General features: G+C 39.3%; 1 protein-coding gene across 4 annotated transcripts in view; it reads left to right on the top strand.

The window, feature by feature from the left end:
* The window catches only part of ADAMTS3 (ADAM metallopeptidase with thrombospondin type 1 motif 3), a 254631-nt gene that overhangs the window by 210842 nt on the left and 27220 nt on the right, over positions 1-16569 (top strand). For all 4 annotated transcript variants that reach the window (XM_027600233.2, XM_027600232.2, XM_027600234.2 and 1 more), the window contains 10 exons: positions 2434-2517; positions 4373-4529; positions 5300-5405; positions 5795-5938; positions 6581-6713; positions 8720-8833; positions 10851-10996; positions 12193-12368; positions 13605-13738; positions 15569-15692. In XM_027600233.2, the coding sequence (XP_027456034.1) occupies positions 2434-2517; positions 4373-4529; positions 5300-5405; positions 5795-5938; positions 6581-6713; positions 8720-8833; positions 10851-10996; positions 12193-12368; positions 13605-13738; positions 15569-15692 (1318 nt within the window). The remainder of the gene's footprint in view (positions 1-2433; positions 2518-4372; positions 4530-5299; positions 5406-5794; positions 5939-6580; positions 6714-8719; positions 8834-10850; positions 10997-12192; positions 12369-13604; positions 13739-15568; positions 15693-16569) is intronic.

Here is a 16569-nt window from a genome sequence, read left to right as displayed (position 1 = left end):
CATGTTACTAATTCAAAGCATCTGCCTTACGAGAAGTCTTTTGGAATGCCCCTGAGTCTCTGGATGAATGTGTTAGTGACATGCCTGGCTTCAGACTTTTACTTGTATTGGAATTAAAATGTTAGGAATTTCTTATCAGATAATTAATCCAGAAGAGGAAGGGGATTCGGACTACAATCAAGCATGTATGGAGTAAGATAAGACAATGTGCCTGTGACCAAAAAGGTCGTAAGAAATCACAGTTTTTTGGTCCAGCATTTGGTCTTTTCTTATATTGACCTGGACTCTACCCCTCTCAGTTTAAACCCATGGTTTTTATTTATTTTCTGTAGATATATCAAATAAATTGAACCCCTTTTCCATATGGCAGCTATTAAGTCTTCTTTCTAGGTTTTTCTTTTCTGTTTCCCATATTCTGCTGTTCCCTAATGTCCCTCTCTCCTTCTCACTCGTGAATTTTTTGAGCAATCTGTTTGCATGAGTTAAATCTTTTAATTCTTGCACCAGCCCAGTCTGGTAGTATTCTTATTATGCCCCTTTGACCAAGGCGAAGAAAGATGGAGACCATACAACAATGAGGGGTTGAACCAAGAGGTCGATGAGACTATCGGTGTCCAGTGTTAGGCTCTTGGCCACTGTGTCTCCCCTTCTTTATGTGACACATTTTCGAGGCTTCTTGCTTTTTGCTCTTTTCTGGATACATTCATCTTTGTCAACTTCTCTTTTATAAGACATCATAGATAAAATGTACTCAATACTTCAAGGATACCCTGGCCCCAAAGGGATGGCTTCCTCCTGGACTGCCTGTCTGCACACCTGTGCCACAAAAGAGCACATTGCAGAGGTGGTTTTTTTTTTTTTTTTTAACTTGGCTTATCTTGAATTGGGTCTTGCCATTCTCCGTGTGTATGTGCATTTGTAAACTCTATGTGTGTGTATGTAAATAGTGCATTTTTCCACTTTGGAGGATTTTGCATCTTCTCTTGTCAAACTGTACTTAGTCTTCTTTAGTATATACTCATTTCTGCAGCTTTTTTTTTTTTTACCTCCATCTTAGCTGTCCTCTCTTTTATTCCATACAAATTTAGTAAGTATGCCTTTAGTCGTATTTCAGGCCTTGATTTTGTAAGGTGTTCTGTGCAGTTCCATTAGATTCTTGAAATATTTCAGTTGGGATTTCTTGCTCCTGTTTCTTGGTCATTGTGGTAATTTGCAATTTTATGATTCATGAATTTTGTTGGGGAGCTTTTTAGAACATTCTATCATTCTTAAGTTAGATTTCTTTTTAAAGTCTCTCTCTATGAGATTATGGTTTTCTTTTCTCTATAGGTTTTCCATTTGCTGCACTTACAGTCCAACAAGTCTCCTGGATCTCAAGTTGAATTGCAGTTAGTTTTCCATCCCTGTTTTAGTTATTGTGACAAATGTTTGGTCCCTGTCCCTGGGAATAGCTAAGAATTTTTGTAATCTAGTCAGATAATTCCACCTTTCCCATTCCTGCTAGCATTTGCCAACTTAATAAGAACCTTTACACACACTGATTTTGCACCAGCTTAATCAGAAGACACAATGATGGTCCCCTTTAGATTCATATCTGCCAACAGTTGACTGTGGGTTTTGCATACCAGTTAACCTCTACCGTCTTCATCTTGCTCATCTATATAAGTCCGTGTTGGGCTATGAACTGTGAGGTTGCTTAAATTCTAATATCTATGATTTTAAAGTATACCAAATCGCTTTTAGAAATTTCAGCCCAACTTTAAAAAATTAAATAAAAGGAGTGACTCAACTTAGTTTTTCTGAGCTATACTTAAGGGTGATATTATCTAATATGCACTCATACGTTCACCTTAGTAATTCAAATGTTGAAGGACTTCTTAATAATTATTGATTCAGCTGCCCCACTCCTAGAAGGGGAGCACTGGGAGGGCTGCCCACTTCCTGGCCTGCAGATGAACCACCATAGCTCCTGCATACCAACTCCATTTCAATGGGCTCTCCCAGCCTGACGTCAGACCCCTGGTGGTGACATGAGCACCCAGACAAATGCCTGCTGTCTGTTTTCCTCTACGGGGCTGTGGTTATGCTCAGCTAGTAGACTCTTCTCAGAGTCACCTACTTGTGGTTGCTTTTGATGAGTATTATATGTAAATATAACACACTGGACTCTTTCTAACACAACAATAGTTGAATGAAGCCCTTTTAAGGTATATTCTCCATTGTTCATTGTACCGTGGGGTTTACAAAATCAGTAATTCACATATCTGGGGATTGTTTCAAAGCTAAAGGTAAGAGAGTTCAACTTAGACCAAATTTAAAAAAAAGTAACTTGACTCTAGTACTTGTGATTACATGGCTGACCCCTGAAATGTTGTACATTTCATGAAATCATCATGTCACCTTTCTTTTAGCAACGATCTGCTTTGTTTCCAGGTGAATGAAATTTACCACGATGAGTCCCTTGGAGTGCATATAAATGTGGTCCTGGTGCGCATGATAATGCTGGGTTACGCAAAGGTAAAATGTCTTAAAATATGTGAACTATGAACGTGAAGGACTGGGCTGGCAAACAGAAGACTAAATTTCTGTAGCTCTAGCTACCATGTGGTATTAATGTCTCACAGAGACCTAACTGAGGAAGGGAAACTGCCACAATCAGCATGGATCTCCCAATCTGAGCAGATAATGATTTTTGTGCTGATCCCATTTGCTCTGCTTATCTATCTAATGGAGTCATAGGTAGTGATCCTGGCGCTAGGTATGACTATATGAGTGAAAACAAATGGATGCCATTGTGAGGAAAGAGAATTTCCTCAGTCTCCCATTATTGTCAAATTCATGAACCGTTTATTAATTCACAACATCTATGCTGAGTGCCTACTGTGTGTCAGATGCTTTCTAGGTGCTTTGAATATATCAGTGAAGAAAAATAGCAGAGATCCTTTCTCTCTCATGATTTGTTAAAATATTTTACATGTATCTTGTTCCACTTAAGAAAAATGAAGTATACAGTGGCTATTCACTTAGAAGAGCTTTAATCCTTTTTGAAAACAAAAAAGGTCAAAATGCACACAGTAGGAATTTCATATAATGTAACTAACTTCAGCTGGCTTTAAAATGGCAGTAGATGTGTCCTTGTCCTTGGAAATAATGGAATGGATAACCGTGGTTTCTTCCTTTGAGAAAGTGCCTAACTTGGCAATTTTCTTGATATTTAAGATTATGTGCCCCTTCCCATAATTAATCCTCCTGATTATGAAATACTAAGGAAATCATGCAGTTAGCAAACAGGAAAAAAATCCATGTGTTTGCATTTCATTATGTATTTAACACCCACTTATCATTTTCTGATGAAAGAGTGTCATTGATCTCTACTGTATTCCGTAAACCTGACCTACTTTGTGTTACTAACACTAAATACAAGTCAACTCCAGCTGGAGATGTTAACAGCCTTCAATTGGTTGTTATATGATTTGTTTGGAAAAGTATGTGATCAGCATGTAATAAACCAAGCTAATTTTATTCAGAATGTAAACACTGATAATGATATTTGCTGAAATGTAACAAAACTCTCAGCCGGTCAGGCAAGTAGAGACTAATTTGGGGTTCCAAATTCAATTTCTTATTCTATTAGAACTATTCCGGGAAGTATGGATACTGGGTTCTTGAAGGATGGGCCCTTTTCCCTCTGAACTTTTAACTCCTGATCACAATGTGGTAGTAGCAACATTCCAGGCCATGCCAATCCATTGCTTGTGACTTGCCAGATAAGAGTACATCTCTCTTCATCGCTCCGAGGTTAGAAAAAGGGGGAGTTGCTTTCTTCAGTGTAAGGTTTATGTAATTTGACCACCTCCCGAAATGAAGATTTGACCAGCTTTGCCAGCTCATTGAAGAATTTATATTCTTCACATTTGTTGATCAATTCTGGGCCAATAAAAATAAAAATAAAAATTTTAATTAAAGACCTTTCACTTTAACAACTGTGGATAAGTCTCACACCAGAATTGTTTCCTCTTTTTTTTTTTAATATCTATAAAACTAAGAAATCTGAGCTGAATTAGGAAATGGACTACTAGAATTCTTACCCCAATGATTAACATTGAGTTGCCCCACGATAGCAAATGTCAGAGTTACGTGTTCCCATAAATGTGTCAGTCACCTTTCACGCAGGTACCATCGATCATCATTCACATATCCTTCATGGGCATTTAGAATTCCCAAACAAGAGCAGATATATGCATAAGCCCTAAATAATATTATTGAACATCTTTGAAATATTGCACTTCCAAATGTTGACGTCAGAGCAAGTGATGAAAGGAAGCCTTTGGGAAAGTGTTAAGCACTTCTTCAACGCTCTGTTTCCTCTTAGTCCATCAGCCTCATAGAAAGGGGAAACCCATCCAGGAGCTTGGAGAACGTGTGTCGCTGGGCTTGCCAACAACAAAAGTCTGATCCGAACCACTCTGAACACCATGATCATGCAATTTTCTTAACCAGGCAAGACTTTGGACCTGCTGGAATGCAAGGTATTTCTATTAATATGCAGAAGAAAAACTTAAGGGCATGACTTTTAAAAAATAATCCTAAATCAAGTAGTCTGTTCAAATGTTCAGCTCCCTTTCCACCATGCACCACTTTCCACCATGCATCAGCCAAGCATACACTTTCTTTCTATTGCTTCCAGTGACTTCTGTGGAATTCACAATTCACAATGTTAATGCCACTTAAATGCTCTAATATATTATACTTGCCTTTAAAATAATGACTGTGCATTTGGGGTGTGGAGGGGATGCTGTAAAATGCAGTGTGATTTCCACTAACTGCTCAGAAAGGGAAAGGAGATGCCATGAGAAATGATTGCTGCCAAAGAGCTTTCTTCCAAAGTCAGCTTCCATTTATCTAATAAATTCTGATGTAGACTTCGGAAAAAAAGTGGACAGATGAGTTTCTTTTCAACGTTGATGGAATTTCTGGCTCCCTTTATCAGTACCATAATAGGAAGGACCATTCACTAAAAACAGAAAGACAGGGCTTTGTTGGTGGGCAGAACAGAATAGTAACCCCAGGCAGTTCCTTCCCTTAGGGAAGGAGAAAACGCAGACCCAGTGAATCTTTTTAGAGACCATTACCTGTGTGTGGCTTTCCCAAGAGAATGTGGTACAATGCTAGCAGCGAAATAATACTGCCTCTGTTTCCTGAAAAGCTCTTTTTTTTTCTTCCTAGGCAAAGGTCCAGTAGTAGTTCTTAATGGGCTTTCTCATAAAATGAAAATAAAAGTAATTGTTATTCTCTACAGGATATGCTCCAGTCACAGGCATGTGTCATCCAGTGAGAAGCTGTACCCTGAATCATGAGGATGGTTTTTCATCTGCTTTTGTAGTAGCTCATGAGACTGGCCATGTGTAAGTCACTGTTGACAGCTATAAAGCCAAAAAAAAGGTCTTTTCTTCCCTGCTTCTCTCAGTATTGTTCACACTTTGGGCAGAGTACATGCCAGCATGCAACTCGCATTCCTTGCCAAGTGTGAGGAGCTGAAAACAGGGAAGAGGTCACGCACTGAAACTAAATAAGTGACTCTGGCTTGCAGAGATACCCCTGTGCTTTCCATAGCTATGGGACAAGAAAGACATTTCTGTCAGATTATTCTCTATTTCACAGTCTCTGGGACTCCTCCGCAGAAGCCACGTTAATTTATAAAATGCATATTCCCCGAATTTATTTCCAAGATTGGAATCAAGCAAAATCCATGGCCCCTCTGATTCTTACCGGTGAGGTCTCACTTTTATTGTAGGCTGGGAATGGAGCACGACGGACAAGGCAACAGGTGTGGTGATGAGACCGCTATGGGGAGTGTCATGGCCCCCTTGGTGCAAGCAGCGTTTCATCGTTACCACTGGTCCCGGTGCAGTGGCCAAGAACTGAAGAGATACATCCAGTATGTCCCCTTCTGTGTGTCCTGAGAGCATTTATGTCGTAGCATAACACAGACGTGAAACTGTCTTTTAGGACCTCGATCTTAACCAAACTCCCAGTGAATGAGAATTATTGCTCATGATAAACATTTTCTTATAACTCAGAGCTTTTGGCACAATGATCCTGTAATGTAATCACAGTATTTTAAGCCGTAAGCCTAGAATTTAAGAGAATTTTTAACTGTGGTCTCCTTTTAGTAAACTCCTTATGGAATCTTTGACTGGGTGGTCAAACTTGAGTTGAGGATGAGGAGAGAGAGGACGGTCATGTGATACCTGCAGAGAGTGCCTCATTTTCCCTGTAGGATAGGGGCCGGGGTCTGTGCCACCATACTGTGTGGGATTCCCGCAAGGGTCATGAATAAGGCTGTCACCGTTCTACTGTATTCCAGAGTCATGTTTGGCTTCTTTGGGGGGATGAATAAGGATGATGGGTCTTTTCCTGAATGGAAGTGAAACCAAAAACCTTAAAAGGTATGACTCTGTGATCTTGCTATATGATTGGATGAAATTCCAGAGTCTGTAACCTAAGAATAGTTTTTCATTAGGCTGTGTTAAAAAAAAAAAAGAACATTTAATGACATGAAATATTTTCCTTTCTACAGTTCCTATGACTGTCTCCTTGATGACCCTTTTGAACATGATTGGCCCAAACTCCCAGAACTTCCTGGAATCAATTACTCTATGGATGAGCAATGTCGTTTTGACTTTGGGGTTGGTTATAAAATGTGCACTGCGGTATGTCACTCAGTCAATTGAGATTTTTGCATCTTGAAATCTATTTGCATAGCTCCTATTTGGTGAGCTTTATAGACACACTGGTGCAAGCAGAAGAGTATCTATCGATGACTTTGTGTTTGTTGTGTCACTGTGCTGAAGCTAAGAGCTTTGAATATATTATCTTATTTAATCCTTAGCAGACTAGAGGGGAGTTGGTATATTTTTACTTTACAGATGAAAAAGCCAAGATTTACAGAGATTAAGCAATTTGCTTAAATCACGCGTCTGGTCAGTAGGGGAGCTAGATATTGAAACTAAGATTGTCAGGCTATAAAGCTTTATGCTCTGTTGCTCCCTTAGTTTTTGTGACCTTCGGAGATGGCTTCTAAGCCTTCATTTGGTTGCTTTTCATTAGTTTGTTTGCCAGGATTTCATGTAGCTGTGACCATAGGGAAGGGTCATCCTCATATATTCTTATGTGAGAGTCCTATGGTATAGCATGAAGGTCAGGAATATGGGTTTCATACTCAGGCTAGGTGGGTTGTCAGAATCTGGATCTCCTACTTACTAAATAGATGAGTTTGAGCACTTTATTCAATCTCTCTTAGTTTACTTGGGTGTAAAATATGGATAATGATAGTATTTATCTCGTAGAATTGGGATCAGGATTAAATTTGATACCATAATTACAGTGCTTAGCACAATGCAGGCACATGGTAAATGGGGTCCAGTAAAGCCAGTCCTCCATGTGGCTGTGCACATTAGGGCTATGTTTCACTAAATTTCTACATTGAGCTTTAGTAGTTCATTAAAAAAGGCAGGGGGGAGAAAGGAGGGGCTTTTTATATGTTGGAGCAAGCTTTATATGTTAGAGCAAAAAATTAAGTATTTCAAGATATTGAAAAGAAGTTGATCGCTGTTTGAAATCTTCCATATAGAGCTGTCTGCAGCCATTTGGTCTGTGTATAAGGTACATGCTGTCAGCGCCTCATTACCTGCGTTAATGCTTTCGACCTGAGAATTCTAAAGCTTTGGCTCAATGTCATGGAAAAGTACAATTTCTACATTAAGTAATAGGGATTAGAACCAAAAAAAAAAAAAAAACCCAGGTCCAAAATGAGTACAATTTAAAAAAATAAAAGCTGTGACCATAGGCTATATGCAGGTAATTAGTGCTGTAAACAATAAATATGTGGATAAACTGGTATTTTTTTTTTTTCAAATCTAGATAATGGTAAGATATTTCTAGTTACAAAGAGATCAGACAAGTAAAGACCACACACAAATATGTGTGCTTCCACATCCATTTGGATATTATAATGTGGTGTTTTAGGAAAACAAAAACATTCTCACAAATAAGAATACTAAGACTCTAGTCTGACTGTTACTATCTCACTTATAACCTATAACCGTAACTAAAGCCTTACCTTATAACTTTCAGTCTCAGTCATGGATTGTTTTGAGGATTAAATATATGGAAAGTATGTTATAAACTACATGAATGTATTGAGATTTTGTTACACCTAGGACACCTTATCTCGTGTAGCAAGACTTATAAATATTTTCTGCTTTTAATCAGCTCAGTATTGTTTATAATCTGGCCAGTTCATAACTACAGGGATAAAGAGAAGCAGTTTTGATAACTTGAGAGCTGTAAAACCATCTTAATAAGTTTTCATATTTAAAATGGTCATAATATTTACAAATTCTTTAAAATTCCCATATTGTCTGAAAACCATAAAATAGAAATGGTATGCAGAAATGTTGAAGTCAGCCAGAGAGTCGCAGACAAATTATTGTTTATCATTGATATTTTAGAAAAGCAGAATAAAAGTATTCTTTCCTTGGAATTAATTCTTAGGCAGTATTTTTTTTTTCTTATCATGCCACAACTATGACTGTTAATTTAAAATTAAAACACCCAAGGAACATGACATGAAGAAAGTGTCTAGAAGATACTCTCAGATATATGTTGGTATGACATGCCATCTCTATTTCATTGAGATCCTGATTCTCTCTTCCAGTTCCGAACATTTGACCCATGTAAACAGCTGTGGTGTAGCCATCCTGATAATCCCTACTTTTGTAAGACAAAAAAGGGACCCCCACTTGATGGGACTGAGTGTGCTGTTGGAAAAGTGAGTATATCTATTTATACAATGAAAATCTAATCTAGGTTTCATCACCATCATCTTTAGAAACCTGGAAAATTATGACCCTTGCTGTAGTCATTCTTATACCAACCATGGTGTATGGGGTTTCATTATGATAATGCAGTAGCATTGTTTCCTAGGGCTTCGATGGCAAATTACCACACACAACCTTGGTTCCTGAAAAAAACAGAAATGATATTCTCTTATAGTTCTAGGAGCCAGAAGTCCAAAATCAGTTTCACTGAGCCAAAATAGTTGTGTGGATCATACTCTCTCCAGAGGCTCTAGGGGAGGATCTCTTCTTGCGTCTTCCAGCTTCTGGGGGCTGCCTGCATTCCTTGATTTATGGCTGCACCATTCCAGTCTCTGCTTCTGTGGCCACAGTGTCCCTTTCTCTTCTGTGTGCAAATTTCCCTCTGCCCCTCTCTTAAAAGAATACAGGTGCTGTGCTGGCATTTAGAACCCACCTGGATAATAATCCAGGATCACCTCTCCATCTCAAAATCCTTAACCAAATCACATCTGCAAAGACCATTTTCCAAATAAGGACATTTACAGATTTAGGGGATTAGGACCTACCATCTTTGAGACCACTGTTTGGCTGTTCCTGATAGAATAGGAAGCAGCAGTTCAGCAGAATATCTGGGCCCCTGCTAACGGGATTTGATTTACTTGCTGGCGTCCCACTCCTTGTGAAAGTTGTCCAGAAATAAAGTCATGTGAATTTATACAGAAGATTTGGCCTTGTTCCTTGGGGAAAGATGCCCAGCGGTTTTAAATCTCAAATTGTGTAGTCAAGATTGAATGCTCAGAAAGTGGCCAGGGGCCAATCTACGCTACTCATAAGGGGAAAGATCACCAAACCCAAAACAAAGACATGTTAAGAACTCAAGTTGAAGAGCCATGACTAGTTTGGAAATAAGATACTGTAGACAGGACTAAAAGCGGCAAGGAAGATTTATGTAGCTTTTAGTTCTTTTAAAGCCATTTAGAGCTCTACTTCAAATGTGTATGAACTGTATTTGCTCTGGGAATTACAAGCATAAAAATGATAATAATAAAAATAAAATCTGCCATTATGGGTGTTTAAACTTTGTTAGGTATTATGCTAAACATATTACATACAGTGTGTTGCTCTGGAAAAATTCAATGTTACAAACTTTTGACTAAAAAAACAAGAGCAACAATGAGTTGATTCATTTTTGCTTTATGAAAAATATATCCTGTAAATCAACTCTGAACATCCAACTTCTCTAAATATATTTGTGTTATGTTTAAATTTACCAAATCTGAGTATTAAGAAACATTTTTATTGTAAGTAGGACAAAAAAGGAAGTCAAAATGTTGAAAGGGAAAAGAACTAATACCTGTTGAGGACCTGCTCTGTCCTAGGTACTATAAGCTAGGTGCCTCTGTAGTATCAAGGTTCAATAGTTCCCATTTAATTACTTCCTGGTCAGTTGGTCTTACCCTCCTCATGATCATTTCTGGGTCTCAATATTCCTGATCTAAAGATGTAAAGATAACAAATGACCTATCTATCTCTCAGAATCATTGTGATTAGAAAATTTAGAAACATACCTAAGTGTTTTGAACACTGTATATGTTTAGATATGTTAATTAATTCCAAAGTTAAGGCATATATTTTTTAAACAACCCTGGTAATCTAGCTAATGAGGGATGAAGGGTAGAATACTTCCTACTATGCAAGTTGGGGCCTCATATCATTCTTAATGGTTTTGTTTGATATTCACTGTAAATGTATCATTTAAAAACTTGTCTGAGTGAGTGATTTTTTTTTTTCATTTTATACTTAAAAATGCAAGTCTACATTATCCTCTATAGGGTACCTTATTGTTATAATTGAGCTGGGTTCATTTTAAATGCATTTTTACCTGGGGGCAGAAAAGGAATAAAGGCCTTTAACTGGTGGTAGTTGTGTAATAACTTGAGCTTTGGCTTAGGCATGATTTTCATAATTGCCTTTTGTCATTTTCCTCAGTGGTGCTATAAGGGCCACTGCATGTGGAAGAATGCTAATCAACAAAAACAAGATGGCAACTGGGGATCCTGGACCAAATTTGGCTCCTGTTCCCGGACATGCGGAACTGGTGTCCGTTTCAGAACGCGCCAGTGTAATAATCCCACGTGAGTAAACTCCTGTAATTCTAGTTATTTTTGGGTAGACCAGAAAATGCTCCAGTATTCTGTTATTAATATTCTGTTTCACGAAGTACATGTCAAACACAAAACATGAAAATTAGGGTTTTAAGTGTCTATTTGGGATAAATCTCCATTCATCAATCTTGTGAAGAGTCGTCAATGGCGAAGTTGAGGCTCAAGCAAAGATTAGAGATTTTGGAAGCCGTTGCTATTTAGAAGTCTTCAGGAGCTAGGCAGGGAAGGCCCGTCCCTGTGCTGTTAAGGCCTGGGCCCCAGTGCTGGGAGGGACACTGCAGGAAGCCCAGGTGTGTCAGCCTGTCAGCGCCGGGAGCAGCTCCAGCCGGGGGCTCACTCCCTCTGGGGTTAGGAGAGCAACACAGAGGAGCAGGACCACAGAAAGATGGTGAAAGAAGACCAAGGAACTGGGGGAACAGCTCCCTATTCACTCACTCAGACTAAATATAGTGAATCCCTCTTGTGTGCTCAGCAAACCTTAGGACCTTCTTTCTGGTCTAGGGTTTACCATGTAAGGAAAGCGCCTTCTTTAGTCTCCGGCAGCAGGATGGTTCTGAGAAAGTTTTTCATAAAAAATATCAAATGTCACATACCTGTTTTCATGGGAAGAGATGCTGGTAGTGTTAGTGGGAGTAATATAAACGATAAAAATTATCATAAGGGCAGCTAAAGTTCACCATGAGCCATGCTCTGTTGTAAGTATGTTAAATATGTTAACGTATGCAGTCCTCTGCATGTTTCTCTAAGAAAGAGGGGATTATTTTTCTCATTCTGCATAGGAGAAAACTAAGACATAGAGCTGTGATCAAATGTCTTTGGGTTACATGTACATGTTTTATGCATGGGAGAAAATATAATTTTCCTCGGTCCAGACATATGTTTTTTTAAAATTTCTTTATATATTTCACTGTGCATTCAAAATATACCGTTTGAAATGCTGACTTAAGTTGAGTTTTTGGTCCCCACTTCCCCACCCCGTCCCAGACAAACACACATAGGGGGAGGATGGTGCTTTTGGAGAGGGATGGAAATTAGGAAGCATGAGTTCATTCCCTTTGTGCCCATAGCTCAGCAGCTCTGGCTTTCTGCCTTCCACACTGTGTCTGCAAGCTTCAACTGCTGGCCCAGAGCCAAAGGGCCTTTTTCAATGTTGTCTTTTCTTTTAGGCCCATCAACGGTGGTCAGGATTGTCCTGGTGTTAATTTTGAGTACCAGCTTTGTAATACAGAAGAATGCCCAAAACACTTTGAGGACTTCAGAGCGCAGCAGTGCCAACAGCGTAACTCCCACTTCGAATTCCAGAATACCAAACACCACTGGTTGCCATACGAACATCCCGACTGTGAGTAGATGCTCGCTGTCTTTCCCACTGTGTGGATGGGGACTCAGAGTGTAAGCCTTGTCAACACCAATCCCTGGGACTCTGGGTCCTTACTTGGTAAATTAGAAAACTTGGTGTTTATAGGGGTAAGTCCTGCTGGGTTTCCAAGAACAAGGCTAGCGTAGTCCTTTCTCTAGAGAGGTGAGGACTGTGGGCTAGTTCCTGGCCAACGGCATTCCCACTGTCACTGCTGGAAAGACCCGTGGAGACATGTTGAGTTTCCTCATTTGACTGACATCCTTCTACTAGGAAACGCTCTAGAATACTGTGATCTTTCCTTTCCGAATAACCAGGGAAACACCACATTTCCTTTAGAACTGAGAAACAAGAAGATCATGACTTGAGAACAAAAGGCACGTCATAACCTTTTACTTTTGTACCGTTACCCTAGTTATTAGAAAAGACACTTGGGGATTCCCTGTTAGCGTTTCACTTCATACCTCTGAATTTTTTTTTTTATTATGTTATGTTAGTCACCATACATTACATCATGAGTTTTTGATGTAGTGTTCCACGATTCATTGTTTGCATATAACACCCAGTGCTCCATGCAGAACGTGCCCTCTTTAATAGGAATGTCTCACCGTACTTCGTAGTTGGGTGGATGAAACAAAATAGTGACATGGTTACCATATGACTCAATACACTGACGAGTTCAGTTTAAAAGCTGTTTTAAAGGAAAGATTGCATCCACACAGGAATTCCAAGTTGCCATGCATTAAGAAGAAATGCATTAATTTTTATCTGTTTCGGTGAAGCGAGTCACATAAATTATATTACATTTAACTAATGAGATCCTACATGAGGCATAAACCATCCTAGGTCATCGGTTCAAACAAAAGAGAAACGCTTTTAATTCTCTAAGTGTCACTAAAATGAAATTGGTTCTGAATTAAAGTTTATTAAAGAGCTGTGGTTAAATCCGTGGTTGACATCCAACCTGCTTTGCCTGGGACAGTCCCAGTCATTCCTGTGCAGTTATTAATTCAGCCACTTTTCACTCTCAGAAGTTTCACAGTTTAGATCAGTTGTAAGCCAAGTATCTATCCTTTTCTGCTACTCTTTCTTTTATTTATTCATACAATGTTTTGTTTTCAGGACATCGTGCGGAAACTCTGTATTTTAAAAATAAAATCACTGTAGTGTGCAAATATGTCACTTTATGTACATGGTCGATTTAATCCTCCATCTTTGCAGCCAGGAAAAGATGCCACCTTTACTGCCAATCCAGAGAGACTGGAGATGTGGTGTATATGAAACAGCTGGTGCTGGATGGAACGCACTGTTCTTACAAAGATCCGTACAGCATATGTGTGCGGGGAGAGTGTGTGGTGAGTTCACATGGCATCCCTGGAAGCTTCCTGCGCCGTTGTGCAATTCTGCTTTGACATTCGTTCACCTGCATGTTTTCAAAAGATCTTAACCCCGTCTCATCTGTAAAATCACATTAAAATGAGAATCTAGGACTAGCTGAGGAGGCCTAAACCAAATGCGGGAGAAATTTTCACTTTTCACATCAATGTTTGGCCATTGGCAGAATCGAGATTTAAATATGGTTTTGTCTTCTTCCAGCCAAATGCCTTTTCTAAATTACTCTGATCCCTCTGGTTGGGGATACAACAGCTCAGGATGGATAGTGCCTTTTTTGCTTTGAGTATTTTACTAGTAGTCATCTACTTTTCCACTATGGAGCTGTTTTCAAAAACGCAATGCTAAGTGTATTTTATCTTTTATTTAAAAAGTAATAGAAATTCTCTCTCCCCCACTGTCTCTCCTGCTCTCTCTCTTACTTTCCAATTGATTCTAAGTTTAAACACTGAATTCCACCTCAGAACAAAAGAGGCGAAGATGCAAAAACCGGGTTTTGCCCTACTGAGACTCTTTTTTATAAAAAACTGCAGTTGACTTTCTTGTTCATGTTCCCGAGTTGAATTGACATGAAATCAGCGTTATTTACTGAACACGTAACTCCTCTCTGTTTCTTCTTCACTTCAGCACAACCAAAGTGTTGTAGGAATGAATCTCAAGAATGCAGAGACTTCGCATTTGAAATGAATTTCCCCTGAAAGTAGAATCTGACTTTTGTCCATCTCTCACCCTCCCACAGTACATCAAACGTGTGGTCATCATTGTCTCTGCCCGTTTTCATTCCAAACTTCTGAGTGCAGTGGCCTATCATGTCCCCTTACCCTGCGCTGATTTCCATGAAGGGGCCTGCCCCAGTTCAGAAAACCTTCCGTGGTTCCCTGTTAAAGTTTCTGTGAAAATGTAAACTCTGCCTGATATTCGAGGTCTTTCGTGGCCTGTGCTTTGCAAATCTTTCACTGTTCTTCCCCTCTCGTACAGTACTAACTTTCCATTGGCTTAAACATGGCTTCAGTATTGCTCTCAGAACCCACTTTCCATGAGCATACAATTTCCATGGCTCTGTTTTTATCCCTCTGCATTCTTGAAATGCCTTTTGACAGGGCCCTATGAAAATATCCAGCCCTTCGTAAAGTTTTTTTTGTTTGTTGGTTGGTTTGGTTTGTTTTTAGTTTCAGAGGTAGAGTTTAGTGATTCATCAGTCTTATATAATACACAGTGCTCATTACATCGTGTGTCCATCACCCAGTTCCCCCAGCCCCTCATCCCCCTCCCCTCCAGCAACCCTCAGCTTGCTTCCTAGAGTTAAGAGTCTCTTACGGTTTGTCTCCCTCTGATTTCGTCTTACTTTATTTTTTGTAAAGTTTTGTTTTGCATCCCTAGCCAGCTTATAAAGCTTATGCTAATGCCCAGCTCATCGTTTTATTACTCATTTTTCCAAATAGGAGAGCAACAGGGGAAAAACACTTTTTGTCTTTTTGTCTTCTCAGCATCAATGACAATATCTGTGCTTAATAAATGTTCGATGGGTCATGACTATGTGTGATGGGGTAAATATTTCGTTAGACTGGGGGAATGTATCCTAGAGTAGATTTTAACCTAGAGTACAAGTCATTTGACTTCATAGTAGTTCTTCAAAAAGATTGAGGCATTAAAAAAATCAGAGCTTGAGTCAAGGTTTGGTCAGACTATGTCACTGTGGGCTCACGATAAAACAAATGGTTTGTCCTTGTCTAGGATGCTGACCTTCACTTGGCACATTGAAATTAGTCACGTTTAACATCTTCTCTTTCCAGAAAGTGGGCTGTGATAAAGAAATCGGTTCTACTAAGGTTGAGGATAAGTGTGGCGTCTGTGGAGGAGATAATTCTCATTGTCGAACCGTAAAGGGGACATTTACCAGAACTCCCAAGAAGCTTGGTAAGATGGGGTCTCTCATGAATCGGGTATCCTTCTCCGTGATTTATACTTTTTGGGACTTCTTTTAGGAATGTAACATTTTCCCTATAAACATAACAAAAAATTAGCTGCTGATTTATTTTTATTCAGATTACCTTTTCTTTTCTTTTTTTTTAAAGATTTTATTTATATATTTGAGAGAGAGAGGGAGAGCAAGCACGTGAGAGACAGAACGAGCATCAGCGGGGGGAGAGACAGAGAGAGAGGGAGAAGCAGACTCCCCAGTCTTTGGGGAGAACGAAGCAGACTCCCCACTGTTTGGGGAGCCCGACGCGGGGCCCCAGCATCATGACCTGAGCTGAAAGCAGACGGTTAACCGAATGAGCTACCCAGACACCCCAGATTGCCTTTTAAGGAACTAAAAACCAAAAACAAAAATAAAAACACTTGGACTGAATTCATACTCCATGGCATCCATGATGAAAGAGTGTCTACTTAATTTAAATAAGAAACAAATAAAATCAATATCAATTATAGTAGTTAGCTAAAATATGTTTTGTTTTATTTTGTGTTTTTATTTGTTTGTTTGTTTATTTTATTTATTTATTTATTTTGAGAGTGAATGAGAGAGTGTGTATGCAAGCGGGGAGGGGCAGAGGAACAAGGAGAGAGAATCCCGGGCAGACTCCCCACTCAGTGTGCAGCCCAGCTCAGGGCTTGATCTCCCGACCTCTGAGATCATGACCCGAGCAGAAATCAAGAGTCGGACGCTTAACCGACTGAGCCACCCAGGTGCCCCTATTTTGTGTTTTTAATAAAACACATTAGACCTACTTATTAGAATTGAGGCTTATTTTGAATTTTCTGTTCACATAAACTGTTGTTCAGAAGTTACAAA

The sequence above is a fragment of the Zalophus californianus genome, chromosome 2 (assembly GCF_009762305.2).
Source record: "Zalophus californianus isolate mZalCal1 chromosome 2, mZalCal1.pri.v2, whole genome shotgun sequence".
Lineage (NCBI taxonomy): Eukaryota > Metazoa > Chordata > Mammalia > Carnivora > Otariidae > Zalophus > Zalophus californianus.
This window is presented reverse-complemented; position numbering and strand designations above follow the sequence as displayed.